This window comes from Urtica dioica, chromosome 2 (assembly GCF_054948205.1).
Source record: "Urtica dioica subsp. dioica isolate 48M chromosome 2, U.dioica_male_clone48M_v1_H2, whole genome shotgun sequence".
NCBI lineage: Eukaryota > Viridiplantae > Streptophyta > Magnoliopsida > Rosales > Urticaceae > Urtica > Urtica dioica.
In genome coordinates this window covers 31,861,580-31,884,129 of record NC_142757.1, presented here as the reverse complement: position 1 = coordinate 31,884,129, position 22,550 = coordinate 31,861,580, and the positions used below count along the sequence as shown (strand labels likewise).

General features: G+C 38.6%; 1 protein-coding gene across 1 annotated transcript; it reads right to left on the bottom strand.

Moving 5' to 3' along the window:
• Positions 1–12,172: 12,172 nt before the first annotated feature.
• Positions 12,173–16,007, bottom strand: LOC149404367 (uncharacterized). Its single transcript, XM_089606993.1, has 7 exons — positions 15,524–16,007; positions 14,918–15,094; positions 14,643–14,789; positions 14,234–14,335; positions 14,049–14,119; positions 13,846–13,913; positions 12,173–12,719 (listed from the first exon to the last, which is right to left on the bottom strand). Exons 1-7 carry the CDS (start codon positions 15,710–15,712, stop codon positions 12,478–12,480), a joined length of 996 nt encoding a protein of 331 aa, XP_089463119.1. The 5' UTR covers positions 15,713–16,007; the 3' UTR covers positions 12,173–12,477.
• Between the last annotated feature and the right edge of the window lie 6,543 nt (positions 16,008–22,550).

Genomic DNA, 22,550 nt, shown 5'->3' with positions numbered 1-22,550 from the left:
CCTGATACAAGCAGGTCTGTGGAGTGTTGGTGCAATTCTTTTTCAGCTCGTAACTGGAAAAACCCCATTCACCGGAAACAATCAAATACAGGTCAATACCCATTGTCTATTATACAGTGTTGGTGCAATTTCCCTTCATATAATAATGACTTGAGTTCTGAGTGCAAAGACGTGCCGAAAATTGCTGCGTCGCAATCCGGGCATATTATGCAATCTGAACATGATCATTGTTATGAAAGTTCTGAGTGCAAAGACTTGTGCCGAAAATTGTTGCGTTGCAATCAGGGCATATTATGCAATTTGACCTCAAGTTATCAGCTAAACATGATCATTGTTACGAGGAATTTTCTCTTATCCGAAAAATATTAAAGCCCAACTCAAAAATGAAGAAGCAAGACGAGCCCGGTCCAAGAAACATAGTGGAAAGCCCAAAGACTTGATCAAAAGGTTGAAGGATAGAGAGAGGCATGCATTTACCTCAGCAAATGGCGGCCCCTTTTTTCATATTGAAATTCTGATTAGTTGCAAAGGCAAGATGTCGCACACAATGTGTTGACAATGTGTCCGACAACTTGCTTGAACACAGATATGGATAAACAACAAAACAATGCAGTAAACAAAGTACACAAGATATGGTTACCCAGTTCGGTGAAACACACCTACATCTGGGGGCACGCTGCCAGTGGAAAGGATTTTCACTATCATGTAGTCAATAGTACACACAAGGTTTATATCTGATTACAATCAACAAATCAATAAAACCTAGAGACTATTACTACCAGTGATCACCTAGACAGGGACTCCCCCTGAATTTGAGCTCCGTCTCAATTCCACTCTTCGAGCAACCTCCTGGCTCGGATGACCTTCAGTCTTCAGCAGTACGTGAACCTTCAATCACGAGAACACAAGAGCCCAACTCTCACATACACTCAATCTGTGGAACAGTGTTTGAGAGAATACACCACTTAAAACCAAAACACACAGCCTCCCAGTCCGCCGGTCTTGCACGTCTAAGAGCTCTGAGTGTTTGATCAAAAGTGTCGAAGCTGCTAAGGGAGAGCGCATGGCTTTTATAGCAGCGGACAATCCTTGAAGATATCTCGGGTTTCCTTACCCGGCCTCAAGCGAATATCTCATAATAAAGCGTCCATCAAAGCGAATATCATGCAATGAAAAGCAGCAGCGAAGGATATCTTGTAATGAAGGCTCCAGCGAGGCAGATATCATGTAATGAAGACAGCAGCGAGGCAATAACTCAGCAATAAGTCACCAGCAAAGCAATCTTTCAATACTGGAAACTTGCCAGAAATATTGTCTGCACACAGGAGGAAAGATGTCAAACCAGAAGTGAAAACATAACAACCGACATCTTTCCATACCACTTGCACTAAAAAATAAAGCCAACAAAACAACGTATCAACAATCTCCCCCTTTGGCTATTTTTTAGGCAAGCACTTCCAGGACCAGTTCTCATACAAGCGTCATGACCAGAGCGAGAGTCAAAATAAATGACCTTATGACGCCTCTCCCCCTGATTGCCTCAAAAAGATACCAAAGGCAAGGAACACTCAACACAGAGGAAGGAACAACAGCCTGTAAAAGGAATGAGAACTAGAGAAACAGCATATCATTCATCAAACAGTACGAGAGAGCTGTCTTACAAACCAAACGAAACACATTAGTCTGAATCACACAGGAGCAGTAGCAAGAGAAGTCTTGAAAAGAGAATATTACAGACCAGGATTTTTAAAGAGAGAAAAAAAAACACGAATCAACCAACGATATCGTGATCACTCTCAGAGACATACTCATCATCTTCAGTTTCAGACTCTTCAGCGGCTTCAGAAACATGAGACCCAGCGGCTTGACCTGGCTGAGCAGAGCTTGGGGCAGTAAGGTCCTTGATAAGAGCTTCGCACTTGATTTTTCTGGAGGAGAGATTCTCGATTGTCTTTCTCAGATTCTCGACCTCTTCAAGAAGTTCCTTCACTACCTTTCTCTGAACTTCTTCTGTCATGGATTTCAAGTGAACATTGCTCGCAGGGGCATCAGATGTCTCGTCAGAAGGTCTGACAAGATCTTCGGTATGTTTCCCTTCAAACAACTTGGGACTGAAGGTGAGGGCACTGGGATGTTTACCCACCACATCTGAACCTCTTAAGATGTTCTTGTTTTGATCAAGCAGGATCCCGGTGATAAGAGAGGGGAAGCCAATGGGAAGCTTTACAGCAAAAGACTTGGCGTGCTTTGCCAAATGATCAAAAACAAAATCACCAAAGTCAAACGAGGAGCGAATACCTATTTGGAAAATGAGACGAGCGAGATCTGCCGTGATGCTTGACCCATGAGAGGAGGGAGCCCAATTGGCGATGCCAATGCGATACAGCACGGAGTATTTGACAGTAAGCTCGGCAGATGGCAATGTTCCCTTTGAAGGCCAGACCCTGGTCTCGTTTCCAGTGATTTCTTGCGCGATGATGTCCAGAGAAGGTACCCGATCAGTTGTGATGATCTTCCCACGACCCAAGAACTTGTTGATCACATCAGGAGAGATCTCAAAGCAGTGACCTCTGACAAAGACCTTCCTGAACTCTGGGTCTTCTGGAGAATCAAAGGAAGGGGAGAGATTAACAATGAATTCCTTTACCAGCGCCGGATAGAACACCCCAATGCCAGTGACCGTCCTCAGCATCTCGGCGTCGTGAAGGAGCTCCATAATGGCATCAATCTTCAGCGCCTCAGAGGATAATTCCTTTTCAGGAAAAATGGCGCGATGGTACACATATCTCCACTTGAGAACACCATCTTCTTTGTGGAAGGAGACATTATCCATGGGAGCAGCGAGGATATTCTTCGGCAGCTTTTGCCCTCCTACAGACCTCTTGTTTCCCAAACCAAGAGGGATAACAGATTCTTCTTCTTCAACCACCTGTTCCTCAACAACAGGAGACAAGGGAGTCTTAGCCGACTTCTTAACCCGTTTCTTAATCATGCCCATCTTTTCCTTTTTCTTTTTCTGGACAGGGATGGGGACAGCAGAAGTGCTTTCTTCTGGAGACTTCTTCTTCTTCCTCTTCTTTGACAGAAAAGTGGCTAAGGAAACATCATCATCTCTCTGAATCTTCTTCTTCAGAGAAGCGAGAATGTCCTCTGCATCATCCTGAACATGATCTCCCTTCCTCTTTTGCCCCAGAGAAGATGTGGGCACAACTTTCGTGACATCTTTATTCAAGCCCATCATGCCTCCAATGGCATCCTCAGGAGTAGCCTCATGAACATGGGGAAGAGAATTCTTGTCCTTAGAACTATCAACCTGATTATTAGGAGCTTTAGGGTTACCTCGAACAATCTTGTGAGGACTCTCGATAGGGGATCCTCCAGACCGAACTTCTTCTTCGAGATCAGCTTTATCTTGTCTCTTTTCTGAGGAGGAACTGCTGGAGCTTGCTTTTCCTGTGATGTCAGCGATGGAGAGAGCAGCTTTCTTGAGAATTGCGCTTCGGGCGGCGGAAAGAGATGGGTTCTCAGGAGGCACCGATGACCCAGCGATCGCACCTCCGGCCTGACCATCGGCGCGTATGCTGGGTCTCAGACCTCGAAACCTAACTCCATGCATGTTGCTCTCAGCACCAGGCTTTCTTGTCCCGACATTTTTCTTCTTCATTGTGGCTTTCACTTTTCCGGAGGGAGTAGTGGTACTGATCCCGCTTCTTGTACCCACCATTTTGAAAATAAAAATAAGGAAACTGCCACACAGGTAACTGTCAAAAGAGGTAAGAAAGGAAATATGGGAAACAAATATTAAGAGCGCCGAAGAAGAATGGGAAATTTCGAAATTCAAGCAAGAAATAACTTCCCCTTCTTTCTTGGGAGAGTAACCGTCTGCATGAGTGAGAACATGGCATGGAGAAATACGACGTCGTGACATGTAGTGGGCCTTGATAGTTCTTAGGCCCAGAGAGACAACAATTGGCATTTTAGCCCGGCAAACCAGTCGAATGGGCCAACCAGATACATGGGCCCATGAGAGAAAAAACACAACAGTAAAGTGAACACGAATCAGCGAAGGATTAGCACATAAGTTAAGACCAAAAAATCCTCCGAAAAACAGTGATTGCTATTGATCAATAACGCATAACCCAAGAGAAGATCTGAGATTTTCAAACCGGTTAGCATCCAAAGCCTTGGTGAAAATATCTGCAAGCTGTTTCTCGGTGTGAATGTATTCGAGTTTGATCTTCTTTTCTTCTACAAGATCTCGAATGAAATGATGTCTGATCTCAATGTGCTTGGTCTTACTGTGTTGAACTGGATTCTTAGAGATGTTGATCGCGCTAATGTTGTCGCAGAACAATGTCATGACATCTTGTCCAACATCATATTCAGCGAACATCTGCTTCATCCAGAGGAGTTGAGTGCAACTACTCCCAGCAGCGATGTATTCAGCCTCAGCTGTGGACAAAGAAACACAGTTTTGCTTTTTGCTGAACCAGGAGATGAGATTGTTTCCAAGATAGAAACATCCACCAGAAGTACTCTTTCGATCAACCGTGCTACCTGCCCAGTCAGCATCACAGTATCCCACAAGCGTAGAAGAAGTATCATAGGTATACAGTAAGCCAAAGTTAGCAGTTCCTGAGATGTACCTTATGATTCGCTTAGCTTGAGCCAGATGACTAGCTTTGGGATTGGCTTGATAGCGCGCGCATACACCTACTGAGTAGGCTATGTCTGGTCGGCTGGCAGTGAGGTAAAGAAGGCTGCCAATAATATTCCTGTAGAGGCTTTGATCAACAGATTCTCCATGCTCATCCTTAGTGAGTTTGATGTGAGTAGCGGCAGGGGTCCGCTTGTGAGAAGATTTTTCCAGGCCAAACTTCTTCACTAAGTTTTTGGCATACTTACTTTGGGAAATGAAGATACCCTCACTCATTTGTTTGATCTGAAAGCCCAGAAAGTAGTTTAATTCGCCGACCATACTCATCTCAAACTCTGACTGCATTTGTCGAACAAAAAGATCCACCATCTTGTTTGACATTCCTCCAAAGACGACGTCGTCAACATAGATCTGAGCTATCATGAGATTGCCATTCTCCTTTTTCACGAACAAAGTCTTGTCAACGCCACCACGGGTATAACCATTCTGCACAAGAAATTGGGTCAGTCTCTCATACCACGCACGAGGAGCCTGTTTAAGGCCATAGAGAGCTTTTCTGAGTTTGTAGACATGCTGTGGAGAGCTGGGATCTGTAAACCCTTTTGGTTGTGCAACATAGACTTCCTCATTCAGGTACCCATTGAGGAAGGCACTCTTAACATCCATCTGATAGAGCTTGAATTGCAGGTGACACGAGATGCCAAGCAGAAGTCTAATAGCTTCAAGTCTCGCAACCGGGGCAAAGGTTTCATCAAAGTCTACGCCTTCCACCTGTGAATAGCCCTGCGCCACAAGTCTAGCTTTGTTCCGAGTTATATTACCATGTTCATCAGATTTATTCTTAAAAATCCACTTAGTTCCTATGACATTCACATTGTCAGGTTTAGGAACCAGCTCCCAGACTTCGTTTCTTTCAAACTGACCAAGTTCTTCTTGCATAGCATTAACCCAGTATTCATCATCAATAGCCTCATTAACCATCTTAGGTTCAATCTTAGAGACAAAGCAGAGATTACCAATCATCTCTCGGTAGTTAACAGGAGGTTTTGGACGAGTCTTTATTCCTTCACTGATTTCGCCAATCACCTCATGAGCCGGATGATTTTTCTGAACTCTTCGGGAAGGAATTCTCTGTTCAGTCTCAGGAGAGGATCCTTCATCTGGAACAATGTCGCTTACTTTGTCATCAGCATCAGTCCTGACATTTGGATTACCAGTGGAGATGTCGTCCAAAGAGATTTCAGCGTCTGTCCTGGCATCTGTGTTACTAGGAAAAACTTCATCCTCATCATTAGGACTGTTAGTAACATTATGGTCATCATTTACCACCACATTTATGGATTCCATCATAGTCTTAGTGCGTTTGTTAAAAACACGGTATGCACGACTATTTCTAGAATATCCAAGAAATATACCTTCATCACTTTTCGGGTCAAATTTACGCCGAGGATCTCTGTCAGCAAGAATATAACAAACAGAACCAAAGACATGAAAGTATTTCACATTCGGCTTTCTCCCCCTCCATATTTCATAAAGAGTGCTGGAAGTACCTGGACGAATAGTAACTCTATTGTGAATATGGCAGGCAGTATTGAGAGCTTCAGCCCAGAAATGTGGTGGAATATCCTTGGCCAACATCATCACTCTAGCCATCTCTTGGAGGGTTCGATTTGTCCTTTCAACAATTCCATTTTGTTGTGGTGTGATTGGAGCAGAGAACTCATGAGCTATCCCTTCTTCAGTACAAAACTTAGCAAAACTCATGTTCTCAAATTCCCTCCCATGATCACTCCGGATTCTGATCACTTTGCCTATGCTCTCTCCTTTTTCTCTCTGAACCTTCTTACATAGAGCTTCAAAAACAGCAAAAGTGTCAGATTTCTCACGAATAAAATCAACCCAAGTGTACCTGGAGTAGTCATCCACACAAACGAACACGTATCTCTTCCCTCCAAGGCTCTCGACCTGCATCGGTCCCATCAGGTCCATGTGAAGAAGTTCCAGAACACGAGATGTGGTAAGATGTTGCACCATCTTGTGAGACGTCTTGACCTGTTTCCCAATCTGGCACTCACCACAAATTTTTCCTTCTACAATTTTCAAGTTTGGGACACCGATGATGGCTTTCTCAGAGACAATTTTCTGCATGCTTCTGAGATTTAGGTGACCAAGCTTTTGGTGCCACAGCTTGGTTTCGTCAACTTTGGTCAAGAGACAATTGATGTTTGGTACGGGAGACCACAAATAGCAGTTGTCACGAGATCTGTTTCCTCGCATAAGTTCATCTTGTTCTTCATTAATCACTACACACTTATCACGAGTAAAGTTGACATGCAAATTCAGATCACAAAGCTGACTAATACTAATGAGATTAGCAGTAAGTCCTTCTACCAACAAAGCCTCAGTCAGACAAGACATACCAGGATAATTTAATTTACCTTTACCCACAATTTTGGCTTTTACTCCATCTCCAAAGGTAACATGGCAGTTGGAATAAGGTTTCACGTTGGTCAGGAAGGTGTGATCACCAGTCATGTGGCGAGAGCAACCACTGTCGAAATACCAGTCATTCCTGGTGGATGCACTCAGAGATGTGTAGGCAATATTGGCACGATAGGAGGCATTTTTCACTCTCCATTCCAGCCGAGTAGCAAATTGTTGATGAGATGGGGCATTTCTGTGGATGGACCTTTGCTGACGGATATTCCTCCCATACAACTGATAGCAAAAAGGACGGATATGTCCCTTCCTACCACAATAATGGCATACCCAACGAGGTCTGTTGACAGGAGACCTGGTTGATCCAAATTGATGATGTCGAGAAAGGTCACGAGACTTGTTGTTACCAGATGGTTGAGGCATGTTTCGCGACATCTGGCTAGTCTGCTTTTGAGGCACGATCGTAGTCTGGGAAGATGAAGCTCCATGAGTATATCCAAGCCCCTTCATGTTCTTCGCAGGCTTGCCGATGGTGAGGATTTTGTCAAGGCTGTCAGTCCCAGAGTTCAGCATCCTGACAGTTTTAGTCATGTGCTCGAGTTCTCCATTTAGCCTACTGACTTCCTTCTTCAGATCCACAATCGTCTCCAGGAGCCTTGCCTTATCTTCAGTCAGGGTAAGGATAAGAGCACTCTGTTTGTCTAGAATCTGGGATTCCTCAACCCATTTGGTGTGCAAGGTATTGTATGCTTCATTCATAGCATCATCAGATAATTCTTCATCTAGAACATATTTCTGAGAGCATTCACCGAATTCATTAGTAGACTCATGAGTATGGACAGAGGCAGTAAAGGCTACAAAGTTACTTATCTGATCTGAGTCGCTTTCTTCATCTTCTTCTTCCGAAAGAGTAGCGTTGTATCCCTTTTTCTGTTTCTTGAGGAAGTTGGGATACTCCTTTTGAATATGACCAAAACCTTCACATTCGTGGCACTGAATGCATTTGCCTTTCCCAGATCGTTCACCACTTTTACTATTCCTGTGAGGATAAGTGTTCTTCTGGAATCGTTGTTGGAAATTGTCCTTGACATCTTGTGGGACATTTTTCCCATTCATCTGGTTGAGTCTTTTCATGACCCTGCCATAGTTTTTTGCAAGCATAGCTATAGTATCGTCAATATCATTGTCAGAGTCTGAATATACCTGATCCCTTTGTTCATGAACGGAACTTTTGAGGGCCATTCCTCTTTGTTTCTTTTCCACCTTAGGAAGTGAGAGCTCAAACGTCATGAGAGATCCCATTAGTTCGTCGAACTTCAACGTCTTTAGGTCATGAACTTCCTCAATGGCCGTGATTTTCATTTTGAATCTAGAGCTCAAAGCTCTCAGGGTTTTTCGAACAAGATCTTCATCAGTCATTGGTTTTCTGAGAGAATATGATTCATTGGCGAGGTCACGAATGCGAACGTTGAACTCAGCGACTGTTTCATCCTCGAGCATCGTGAGGACTTCAAAATTGGTTGTGAGATATTGAAGCTTTTGTTCACGGACCTTTGTAGTTCCCTCATAGGCAACAGCGAGGATTTCCCAGGCCTCTTTGGCAGTAGTGCAAGTATTTATCAACCTGAAGACATCTTTATCGACATCGTTAAATATAGCATTTAGAGCACGGGAGTTACCAAGGGCCGCCTCATCTTCAGTGGGGGTCCAGTCCTTTTCGGGTTTTGTGCCAGTACGAGCTCCTTTGTCATCAGTCGTCATAGGAGCTTCCCACCCGTGTATCACAGCTTTCCATGTTCGGCTATCAAGGGACTTCAAGAAAGCGGTCATGCGTGCCTTCCAATATCCATAGTTGGTTCCGTCGAGTACTGGAGGGCGATTGACAGAACCTCCTTCTCGGGAACTATCCATAATAGGCAATCAGAAAGAAATACAGGAAACCACCTAAGAGATCAAGGTGCCTGCTCTGATACCAATTGAAATTCTGATTAGTTGCAAAGGCAAGATGTCGCACACAATGTGTTGACAATGTGTCCGACAACTTGCTTGAACACAGATATGGATAAACAACAAAACAGTGCAGTAAACAAAGTACACAAGATATGGTTACCCAGTTCGGTGAAACACACCTACATCTGGGGGCACGCTGCCAGTGGAAAGGATTTTCACTATCTTGTAGTCAATAGTACACACAAGGTTTATATCTGATTACAATCAACAAATCAATAAAACCTAGAGACTATTACTACCAGTGATCACCTAGACAGGGACTCCCCCTGAATTTAAGCTTCGTCTCAATTCCACTCTTCGAGCAACCTCCTGGCTCGGATGACCTTCAGTCTTCAGCAGTACGTGAACCTTCAATCACGAGAACACAAGAACCCAACTCTCACATACACTCAATCTGTGGAACAGTGTTTGAGAGAATACACCACTTAAAACCAAAACACACAGCCTCCCAGTCCGCCGGTCTTGCACGTCTAAGAGCTCTGAGTGTTTGATCAAAAGTGTCGAAGCTGCTAAGGGAGAGCGCATGGCTTTTATAGCAGCGGACAATCCTGGAAGATATCTCGGGTTTCCTTACCCGGCCTCAAGCGAATATCTCATAATAAAGCCTCCATCAAAGCGAATATCATGCAATGAAAAGCAGCAGCGAAGGATATCTTGTAATGAAGGCTCCAGCGAGGCAGATATCATGTAATGAAGATAGCAGCGAGGCAATAACTCAGCAATAAGTCACCAGCAAAGCAATCTGTCAATACTGGAAACTTGCCAGAAATACTGTCTGTACACAGGAGGAAAGATGTCAAACCAGAAGTGAAAACATAACAACTGACATCTTTCCATACCACTTGCACTAAAAAATAAAGCCAACAAAACAACGTATCAACACATCTCAACAAAGGAGGCTTGCCTTTACCTCAGCAGAAGACGACCCTATTTTCCATCTCAACAAAGGAGGTTTGCCTTTACCCCAACAAAAAGCGACCACCCTACCATCGCAACAAAGGAGGCTTGTCTTTACATGCAAATGACAATCCCTTTTTCCATCTCAACAAAGGGAGGATTGCCCTTACCTCAACAAAATGAAATCCTTTTTTCTATCTCAACAAGGGAGGCTTGCCTTTACGTCAGCAAAATGAAACCCTCTTTTCATCTCAGCAAGTGAGGCCTGCCTTTATATCGGCAAAGGGCGACCCCCCTCCATCTCAACAGAAGGTTACCTCCCTTTCATCTCGGCAAAGGGTGACCCTCCCCGATCTCAACAAGAGGGAAGCCCGCCTTGACCTCAATAAGGAAGGCATACCTTGACGACAGCGAGGGAAGGCCTGTCTTGACCAACTAGACAGTGCTGGCCTCGACCATGGACACGGAAGGAGGACCCTGATAGATGATGAATTTACCCCAACTCTCATTATCTCACTACACATATATACCTAAGACAAACATATGTCAAAGGCTCTCTCTCTCTCTCTCTCTAATTAGAGTACGCCAAATTTTCTATTCAACTATTTGTCTCACAAAAAAAATTTTAAAACTAAAATTTCGAGAACCAAGAGAAATTAAAGTCACTCCACTCATACAACAATATCATAAAAATGGAACAATCTACTTCCATTTTTTCTAGAGTGGGAGAAAAAAATTCGCTCTCTCTCACAAACAAAAACTAGCAAACCAAATTATATTCTCTCTACAAAAGTGTCAAATAGTTTGAAAAATCGATTATCATGTTCTTCAATTGATAAGAGGTATATTTCACCACCACACTTTCAATCCCACGGATTCAAAATCACGTGGTCAAGTCCGCTCACGTTACGTGTCCACAAGTGTCAATCCATAAAACAGCTTAACAATCATTGAGTTTGATCTCTCTTTTTTTTATTTATTTTATTCTTGAAACTAGACCATCTGCATACAAAAGTACTAACAAGTTACCACTAGATCTTAAGTTGAATGGATATTTAAGATCAACCAGTTTTAGAAATATCACATTCCGGCTAACTTATAGATTTGGGATAAACTCATTGCAATGTAACCGACCTCTTCAAAACTTCACATTCTAAGTCGATAATCTTTCTGGCACTTTGTAGAAGGTTATTTTCTGAAGGAAAAAAAAAATCATATATAAATATTAAGAAATGAAGTTATCTATATATAGAGAGGATTAGATATCCTCTGCATTTTTTTTTTTCACAACTACAATAACACATCAAAGTATCCTTAATCCCAAAAAACTGTGAATGGAAAGCAATCTGGGGAGACTGTTACATAATTCTGCTTATGAATACGACCAGAGGTCTAGAAGACTACATTTTTTTTTAATATTTATAAATTGTTTTCGGGAATTCAATTTTAAACCTCTTGGCATAGGGTCATGGGTGAATAGTTTTGGATTAGCTCATATGAAACCAGATATAGTTACTTGAACAAAGAAATGAGATTTGTAACTATATAGAATACGTGACCTACAAAGAAAGTGGAAAAAATCTCATTAAAACATAGGAAAATTGCCAAAAGTAAGACTAAATTAAGGCAAAATTCTATTTTCCTATTTTTTTCAAAAATTTACCAAACTAGGACCGGTCAAACAAAAGTCAAATAAGAGATACACAAAAATCTACCTATTATACCATCATACTAATTACCAACATACAATCTTCCCCAATAAAATCTCTTATTTTTTCTCTTTCTTTCTATTTTCCCGCTCATCCCATCGAAAAAACGAATTTTTTTTTTATTAGTCCTAGTTTGGTAAATTTTTGAAAAAAATAGGAAAATGGAATTTTGCCTTAATTTAGTCCTAGTTACTTAATTTAGTCCTAGTTAAGGAAATGTCTCTTAAACATATTATACTTTCTTCAGATTACTGGAGTGCCGCAAGTAAGCTTTGGAATCAATCTCGACCCAAATGCGTTCAGACGTTCCTTTTGTTGGACCAACAATGACAGCCCTTATACTTATTTCTTTTATGTTTTTTTTGCTACAGCGACTCGATCTGACAAATGCGTTCATATCAATCAAATGACTCAAAGTGTATATAGAAACTCGGATGGAAAAAGTATCCGAGCTCAAGCCTGTTTATAACAAACAAGGATCAATAAAATGGTGATGCCGACATACTCAGCCAATAAATACTACATGATTTCCATCCATGAAGCAAAATTTCCATATACATGAGAAACATAATAAAAAAATAATAATTTGATCATGGATGCTCAGGCAGTAACTGGAAAAACTTACCACCGTAGGAAAAATATTGAGTAATAAACTACCAGAAAATATTTTCTCCTAGCTACTTTTTTTTTTTTGTTATTTAATACGCGTCTTCTTTTCGAAAGTGGAGGAACCTTTTTGACAAGCACATGAGAGGACAAAAGCGCCTAATAATTGGTCTGGATTCTGAGCAAGAAGGTCTTGAGCGTCTCGTATGTCATGAACACGATACCTACGCCAGGGACGACCTTGTAATATTCGGGTAAAATGCCTCTGTACAAGCCTCTGATGCCTTCGGCCTTGAATATGTGCTTGAACGTCCCAAACAAGCCGGTGTTGTAGACACGCGCCCGACCCCCCGCCCCTTCCAGCTGCATCCTCCGCCTCACCAGATCTAGAGGGTACGTTGCTGCAGAACATAGGAAAACAATAAGTGACAAAGGATATTCAGCAAGATATTCACTAATAAGTGAAGGAAAATCAGAGAAAAAGCTTCATCTAGAACGAAGCAAATATTGGGATAAATCGGAGAGGCTAAAACTAGAAAAATCAGAATTAAGAGTCGAAATCCAAAGACTGATACTCCTGAAAAATACTGTCCCAGAGGTCTACGGGGTGAACAACAGCGTCTTCAAAAATGAGCATATTCCTTTGATTGAAAATTCCCTTGCAGGTCGCCAGAAAAACTGTTCTAGCCACCTGTTGCCATTTGATGGGTCTCCTTTCTTAGCTACGGAAAGATTGGGATTGCTCACATCTCAATTTATAATGTTTCAATAGTATTAGTGATTTGTATTCTTACTCATCCCGGATCCCCTATCAATTATCATTTCATGTCCTATGCGTCTTTTTCTCGCTCGCTTCACTTGGTGTTTGAATTCTCAGGTGTGTGTGTGTGAGAGAGAGAGAGAGAGATTTTGCAACTCATTTCTCACAGAATTCACCAAAAGCGAAGGGAAATCAGAGCGAAAATTGATGGCAATAGCACATCATCAAGTACACAACGTTCAACCCTTATGTCTAAAAGTAAAAACTTCCTATAAATATGGAAATATAAATAAAGAAAAATGATGTTGGCCCCTGTGGTAATGAAGCTTAAAAAGGTACCGCAAGAAATTGAGGTTCCAAGAACTCCATGTCACAAAACTGATTATATGTGGAGATCCACAAGATACACCATGGAAAGACAGAACTTTGACAGCTCAGTAGTCATCCGGATAAAGAGATAAATGGAGAGATAAAAATTCAAGAAAACAGTTACATCTCATAAAATAGAGGCCTTTTCTGGGCAGTTCTAGGTTTGGTAATGTTTCATTGTGCATAAAATAGATTTGAAGTAACTCACAAACATTCAAACACTATGACCAAGACTTCGAAAGAAAGCATCGTACTGGAGCTTATATATCTGAAGCATAATTAACCATGACAAATGCATAACATGGTTGGGGACAGGACATGCAATATAAAAAAAAACACATGCATACATATATATATATATATATATACATATATATATATATATATATATATATTACCTGTAGATGATGCAATGCCAGAAAGACTGCCACAAGCAAGACTGACCATCACAGTTGAATCGTCGGGCCTGAAGAAAAGTATGAAATTTTAGAATATTACAGACAGAAAAAATGGTTTGTCAAATAAATGCAGAACAACCCATTCAGTTCTTTTAGGAAAATTCCATGGCTTATTCAGATAGCCTAAAAGAAGCAGCACTCACCTTTTATATTGCCAATGAGACCTCAAAGTCTCGTAAACCGAAAAGCTGATTGCTATACTTGGCCCCACACCCTGCTCCAATAAAATGTCATTCCAGAGGAAGTCCACGTATATATCTTAAAGCATCAAAACATATATATATATATATATATATATATATATATATGAGCACAGAAGGAAATATACCAGCAGTGTAGGTCCAAGTCCTTTGTATAACCCCAAAACACCTTCATCTTGGCAAATTGTGCGAAATGTATGCCAAATACCTCTGTAGTAAGCAGAGTTTCTCTGCAATGATTTAGATAGTAATGAAAATCAGACGTATAACTGCGACTATGCATATAATATAACTACAGACTGGATCAATCTGGTGTAAGACTACTTTCCTTAATTTTATTTTCTATAGTTTGGCAATCTGGCAATGTGTATATGTATCAGAGAATTGTCAACCAATTGACTGCATGTTTGATTATCACAATAGGCACTGTTGGATCCCACAATCTTTAACCCAGATTTTCAAAAAGATATCTAAACAAAAGCTCACAAACAACAAATATTTAAGAGCAATGTGAAGTAAGTACGTTCCTAAACTTACCTGCGCTGCAAGTCGTGTTCTCACAAGATCTAGCGGGTACGTTGTCGTGGCAGCTGTAATTCCTGCCATTCCACCACCAACAAAGTGCACAAAAAGATTCGCACTTGCATTGCCACTGTTATTTTCTCCAAGCATGGAGCGCAGAAACTACACAGCAAGAAATCCCACATATAGCCACACCAAAAAAACAAACAAATTCAAAAAGACCCATTTATTATTACTACAAGATCGCAATGGTAAAATAAAACAAAATAAAAAGAGAAGCGCGCACCCACATTCTTGTAGCGTTCATAAGCGTAGAAGTTAACAGAAGAGTAGGGAAGACGATGAGCGATGGTGACGAGATTTCCTTTCCAAAACGCTCTAAACCCTTCTTCGTTGAGGATTCGAGAAGCTTCATGCCATATGCTCGCTTTACGCAGCGTTGCAACATCAGTGTGCATTCCTTGCAGCTAAACCACGCAAATCAAACAACACAATTCCAACCTTTAAACATCTATCCCAAGAAACCTATCTTATACTTTTGCCAACAGTTCAAAAAATAAAATAAATTTTTAATGTTCTCCTTAACAGTAACAAAACTGAGCAAAACATAATGCCGAATACAAACCCGATAGTGCATAGATTGAAAAGAAGAAGAAAAAACTCTTCAAGCTTGAAAAAGGAAATGGGTAAAAATATAGGGGAAACGTCGGTCGCACCGATGGACAAGTGATATAAATCCTCAAATTCAATTCACCCCAGAAATAAAGCTAGACCTAAACGAAAAATCCTTCTCACAAAGTCATACAGCCTTAACCGGAATAGAAAAAGAGATGAAAGCTTTTATGCGTAAAATCAGAGTCGCGGAAGAGAATTCTTTTTAGTTACATAAAAAAAACCTGAAAAAGGATTGTGAGGCGAGCCAGAGGAGCCGTACAGGTCTTGCTAAAAGCTCCGGCGAGACCTCCAGCGAGAAAGTGAACCGTCCCCATTTGGGTTTGTTGATCCAGACTCTGGTTTTGTGGCTGTTGTTGTTGCAGTCTTTTGCTGTTTGAGTTCAGACTTGTTTGCCCAACTCGAGCTTCCATGTTATGTATACGGAATTAAAGTTCAAAAGAAAGGAAAAAAAAACAAGTCTCTCACTCTCAGAACGGCTTCACTTCTTCTGGAAGTTCTCGCATCACCGGTTACTGTTGAAGCCGAAATCGGAAAGAGGAAAATTTGAATATAAAACAGAGAAGAAACCTATTTCGGAGTTGAGAATCTCAAATTGAGATAAAGAAAAGAAAGAGAGAGAGAGAGAGAGAGAGAGAGAGAGACAGAGAGAAATTCCTTGGTGGAAATTGGAATTGAAAGCCTAATGTGAACCCAAATACTTTTCTTCGGGATAATTGGCTCCGTGACCCTGCGCTATTTTATTATAATTTGAATGGAAAATAATTATTTGACTAATTGATATAGTTTTACCGTAAAAGAAAGGTTATTTTGAAGCTCCAAGGCTCGTTCAATAAGTGACTTTTAGAGTTACTAGTTTCAACAAATAAGGGAAACTCTCTCTCTCTAAAAAAGTTGCAGAGAAACTCTCTCTCTAAAAAACCCAGATCTAGTAAATTACTAGGGTTAGGGTTTACTTTGAGCTCGGCCGCCGCTTCCCCCGGGTTGCCGGCGTCGTCAGCGGCGCCACTCCAACCTGGGGGGAGCCTCGTCCGTCTCCGGTGCTTCTCGGACTCGGAGCTTTTCCGGCGAAACAAAAGCTCACACGCCTCTCACGCGCCTCCACCGTTCTAGATCCGCCGGTGAGTCCTCACGCCGCCTCGTTTCTCGACCCCGGCTCTCGCCCCGCAAGATCAGCTTCTCGAACGACATGGAAGGAAGCCACTCAACCCGAGACCCGGCGAGGTTCAGGCTCCGGATCCGAGTCGTCTTCTCGGAAAAACCGTCGGGGAATCTACTCAGGCGCGTCGCTCCGGAGACTTCTAGAACGGTCAACGAGTCGAGCTCAGCCACGGTGTCGATGTTCTCGAGCACGTCACCGCAGCCGCGAAGGACCAAGATCCGGAGCTCATCCGCTCCGGCGAGGAAGTCGAGACTCTTCAGCCTCGGATTCGTCACAACGAGCGTCTCGAGTGACTCCTTAACCTCCCGCCTGAAGAATGTATCGAGCACCTCTCGCCGGGTCTCGGGACGACCCTGCCATCTCGTCGACGCTGCGCGGCGGCGGGCTCCTGCTCTGCGACCGCTGACTGCGTCTGGCTCACGGAAGCGGCGGCTCTTGGCGCCAGGCTGTTTCCACCGGCGTTGGTTCTCTCTCTCGGGTGGTCCTCGCCTTCTGAGGCTTCGTGGGAAGCCTGGATTGCGTGTGGTAGCAGATCTGAGTTGGATCTTTTTTGTGGATGGCTTCCTCGGTTTAGGCGTTTGTTTTTGTTATTTGCTTTTTCATTGTCTTGCTTATCCTTTCTTTACTAGTAGGAAGTTAAATTGGTACTGTTGTGTTATGTTTTGCTTTGGAGTCGGGGTAGCCGCATCTCCTTTTCCCGTAGTGGATTTCCTGTTAGGTTTTGATCTATGCAGGTTGAAGAGCCATCTTGTTCGTGGCTATCGGACCGAGGTTGGTTGGATTTTTCCATCGCCAATCTTTGGGTTTTTGAACGAGCCTCTTGTGTGCTCTATTCGTGCTTGTAATCCTTCCTGTTGTCGGAAGTTTGCACATACGTGCTTTTACCGGAACTTAGTGTTAGATCCACTTCGACTTAGGTCTTGGTGATCCATGGACTAAGGTGTCTTTATCCTGTATTTATGGGTTTTTTACCCAATTTTAATGGAAAATCCGTTCTATTCAAAAAAAAAAAAAAAAGAGTTACTAGTTTCAACAAAGCACAACAAAATTATTATTATTTTTAAATAAAAAGTAGAAAATAAAAATAAGAAAAATAGAGTAAGTTGAAGATTTTTAATTGTATTAAATTAAATTTAGCAAAATCATTGTCAATGATTTTTAAAAACTAACAAAAGGTAGAAAAAAAAACTTTTTAATGATTCAAGTTTTTTAAAATATTGCACGTTTTCATATCTGTCAGATTTCTTAGAAGTATTATGGACAAAAAAAATTTAGGCAAATAAAAATTGAAGTTAAATTTTGATTAAAAAAAAATAATAAAATATAGAGAAATAGAAAGTAAGAAAAGTTTCTTATATTTATATTAATAATAAATATTGTTATGTTAAATTGCAAAAGTGTATTATAAATAAAACAATAACATATAAAATCTAAATGTAATATTAATACCACATAGTTTTTCCAAGAATATATATATATATATATATATATATATATAAATATATATATAATAACATATACTCAAAATAATGTATATTATTGATATAGTATAATATAGTATTAGTAATTATGGTTATAATATACATAAAAAAAATTATACAAAATATATTGATGAGAGAGGGAGAAAATGAAAATATACTTAAAAAAAATTATACAAAATATATTGATGAGAGAGGGAGAAAAAAAATAATATACATAAAAAAAATTATACAAAATATATTGATGAGAAAAAAAATTAAAGACCAAAAAAAAAAATAATAATAATTTTAAGGCCGTCACGTGTCGCCGCCTGACGACGCCACGTGACGGCCTCAGGATGAAAGTGGGAGACGAGGTGCTCTTTATTATCCTATGTTATATATATACAAGTTTACATTTTTTTTTTACCTAGCTAGCTAAATAAATCCAATAACACTTAAAAAATATATTGCTATCACGTTATATTGAAAGAAATAAAATAATAGCGGTACTTTTTTTTTTTTGAAAAATTGTACAAAATACCATTTGAAATCTATTGATTAGGAAAATAGCCAAAATTTTAATTTTTCAGCAAAGTAGCCAAATTTACGTTTTCAAAATTTTTTGACAACCAAGATTAAATTTGTTTATGATTATTTTAAACAATTTGTTACTTTCAAAAAAATTAATCTTGGGGTTAAAAAAAATTTGAAACCAGATTATTATACATTTTGGCTATTTCACTAAATTAAGACAAATCTTGATTATTTTGCAAATTCATAACTTTAAATTGACTATTTAGCTACATCACTTTTTTTTATCGAAAATAATAGTTTAGTTGGTAATTCAACGCCACATTTAAGGTCGTGAGTTCAATCTCCATTGACAACAACATTATCTTATAAAAAAATAGTGACTATTAATTCACCTAAAGAGTAATACCTAATTTGCTCAATAACAAAAAAAAAAAAAAAAAGTAATACTTAATTATTGAACATTACTTTTTTTTTTTTTTTTGTGCAAACACAAAGTTGAAAAATTCAATATTCAAAAGTTTACAAAGCTTGCCACATCCGGCCTCATCCCACACGTCGAGATTTACTGTGTTATGATGCTTTGCTAGGAAGTACCCATTAAAATAAAAAGTGGCTTTAGACGTGATGCGAGCGCAACAAATCGGATAGATTTCTTTATTGCATAAAAAAACAAAAGAATAAAATGATAAATTGCATCAATAAAAATTGTTTAAGTTAATTATGAGAATGGTTAATTATTAAAAACTCAAGAAAAATGAGCTATTTATTAATTGTAATACTTTTAATTAGTTGTATGATTTCTCTATATATTGTTTATATAAATTTGTCACTAAATTTCCCTATCTTTTATTTATTACATATATTTGCGCTAGTATTTTTTGTGTGTATATCATTTGAAACAAACGAAAATATATAGACCCGTTTAATTCTCTTAAATTATTAAGCTGCGTATACATGATGCAATTGGTTGAACCCGGTTCTATACCCAATCCATATCAAGTATATTTCAACTTAATTCCAACGAAATTATAAATAATACTTCGTTAAACCTGATCTTAACACACTCAAAATAAAACCATTTGAAAATAGAGAGAGAGGCAAAGGAATTCGTGTCATCTTCTTTGTTCGCAATGTGCAAACACTTGAAGAAGGGGTGCAAGAAGGACTAGGGATGGCAATTTCGTGTTCGTGTCGTAATCGTGTCGTGTTAATCGTGTTTGCATAAATAATTGCTAGAACCAAATCCGACCATTTATTAATCGTGTTTGAAATCTAGATCCAAATCCGACCGTTTATTTTTTTTACAGATCCATAACCGTTTAAATTAAACCGTTTAATAATCGTGTTAAATGGGTATTTAATCGTGTTTTAACCGTGTTTAGACATTCGGACTCAATTAATTGCGATATAATTATCAAAGACAAAATATTCATAAGATAAGAATTGTCGTCTTTCTTTTTGCACTAACTTCCGATACATCGACACTGAGTCACGTGACTAACTAATACTTTTGTTTTTCCTTTATTCTTTTCTTTATTTTTTCACACACACAAATTTGGCAAAATATGAAAAAAAAAAAAAAAAAGGAGGGAAAATAATGAAGGGTAAAAGTAAACAAAATATTAAACTGAAATTTTATGGAGAATATGGAGGGAATGTTATGGAGGGATATCAAATCTAAATATTAGTCTAATTATTTATAATTTCATGAAATAATAATAGAAATTTATAATTATATGAATGTTTTATTTGGATAAAAATTAGATATTGAATTTGAAAAAAAATGGAGGTAATAAGTCATTTTACTATAATTGAAATCAAATAAAATTGAATAGGATACAAATAAAATTGAATACGATACGCTATTATGAGACTATAGTTATTGTGATAGTCAAATTGAAATTGTGATTGTTCGATATGAATTGAATTAAATTAAAATAAAATAATATTGAATATGATACGTTATTATGAGACTATAGTTATTGTGATTGTGAGTTGAATTGAATTGAAATCAAATAAATTGAATATGATACGTTATTGTGATATGATAGTTATTGTGATTGTGAATTGAATTGAATTAAAATCAAATAAAATTGAATATGGTACGTTATTATGAGATGATAGTTATTGTGATTGTTAATTGTCAATTGTGATTGTTCGATATGAATTGAATTGAAGTAAAACAAAATTTGAATATGATACGTTATTATGAGACTATAGTTATTGTGACTGTCAATTTTAAATTGTGATTTTTCAATATGAATTTAATTGAATTGAAATAAAACAAAATTGAATATGATATGTTATTATGATATGATAGTTATTGAATTGAATTAAAATAAAATAAAATTGAATATGATACATTATTATAATATGATAGTTATTGTGATTGTGAATTGAATTGAATTAAAATCAAATAAAATTGAATATGATACGTTATGATGAGATGATAGTTATTGTGATTGTGAATTGTAATTGTCCGATATGAATTGAAATAAAACAAAATTAAATATGATATGTTATTATGAGACTATAGTTATTGTGGCTGTCAATTTTAAATTGTGATTTTTCAATATGAATTGAATTGAAATCCAATACAATTTAATATGATACATTATTATAAGATGACAGTTATTGTGATTGTGAATTGAAATTATTCGATATGAATTGAATTGAAATAAAATAAAATTGAATATGATACGTTATTATGATATAATAGTTATTGTGATTGTCAATTTTAAATTGTGATTTTTCAATATGAATTGAATTGAATTGATATTCAATAAAATTGAATATGATACATTATTATGAAACTATTGTTATTGTGAATCGTGATTGTTTGATATGAATTGAATTAAAATTGAAATAAAATAAAATTGAATTTAATATCTTATCATGATACTATAGTAATTGTGATCGTTCGATATGAATTGTGATTCTTATTGCTCCGGTTAAGTCAATTGGTATACTATTGACTATATGTTATCTTACGTGAATTGATATTTATACTACTTTATTTTATTACATCATATTTTCTAATATCAATTTTATGTTTATAATTATAATTATATATATATATAATTATAAATTTATAATTTTACATATATAATATTAATCGTGTTTAAATGGATCGTAATCGTGCTATTATTCGTAATCGTGTTAATTGGATTATATTCGTGCGGGTCGTAATCGTGTTTCGTGTCGACCATTTAATAATCGTGTTAATCGGCTTTTTATCGTGTTACCGTAATCGTGTCGTTTTAAACCATTATTTAATCGTGTTAGCGTGTTCGATCCAATTAAGAACCGATCCATTTATTGAGATCCAAATCCGCTTTAAATCGTGTCGTAACCGTTTCGTGTTTCGTGTCCGGACCAAATTGCCACCCCTAAGAAGGACTGCATCTTCTAACGATATTTTTCGGTAAACGAGTCGAAGAAGTTTGCGGTAGTTCACAAGCTACATGACGTAAGAAAAATTGTAAATTTCGTCGAGAAGAAGGTATGAGAAGAGCTACGCAATGAAGCAATGACGTCGATAGTATAAGAGTCAAAGATGCGCGCCAAATTCCCGGTCACCGGAACCCACAGGATCATCAAGAATCTTCAAATCGAGCTCGCTCAGAAGAAGACAGACCTCAAGACGAACAACCCAAAAAACCAAGAAAGCAGTCGTGTCCCTCAGGACCCACAATCGGTGGTCCAATCTTACTAAGAAAATCCCAGCCAACAACAACTTGATCATTCACGGTACGTTTGTTTGTATCAACACACACTTAATATACATATAATATTTAATTCATTTTCTTGTTGTAGCCAATAATCGATGTTCAAGAACGTCTTTGATAGCAACAAAGCTATTATTTATGGTCCGTCCAGCGTCGATTTCCTTCCCCAAGATACCAAATGGATATTGGAAAAGGTTGGGTGTTTAGGAAAAGTGTTTGGAAATTTGAGGCCCGGGTAAAAACTAGAGAGGTAAGAGAATACTTTGTTGAAAATGATAACTTTTTACTTTGGGTTGATACAAAAGTGTAGGATTACATCTTTTTTTATATTAGTCTATGAAAATCTCTAAATACAACTATTCTAGAG

Bases quoted from the DNA above. Each gene is read 5' to 3' on its own strand.
- LOC149404367 (XM_089606993.1), bottom strand. From the start codon at position 15,712: ATGGAAGCTCGAGTTGGGCAAACAAGTCTGAACTCAAACAGCAAAAGA. The intron at 13,914-14,048 runs GTGAGTGCTGCT...ACTTTTCTTCAG, and splicing joins TCTCATTGGCAATATAAAAG to GCCCGACGATTCAACTGTGA. The intron at 12,720-13,845 runs GTAATATATATA...TATGTTCTGCAG, and splicing joins TGGCATTGCATCATCTACAG to CAACGTACCCTCTAGATCTG.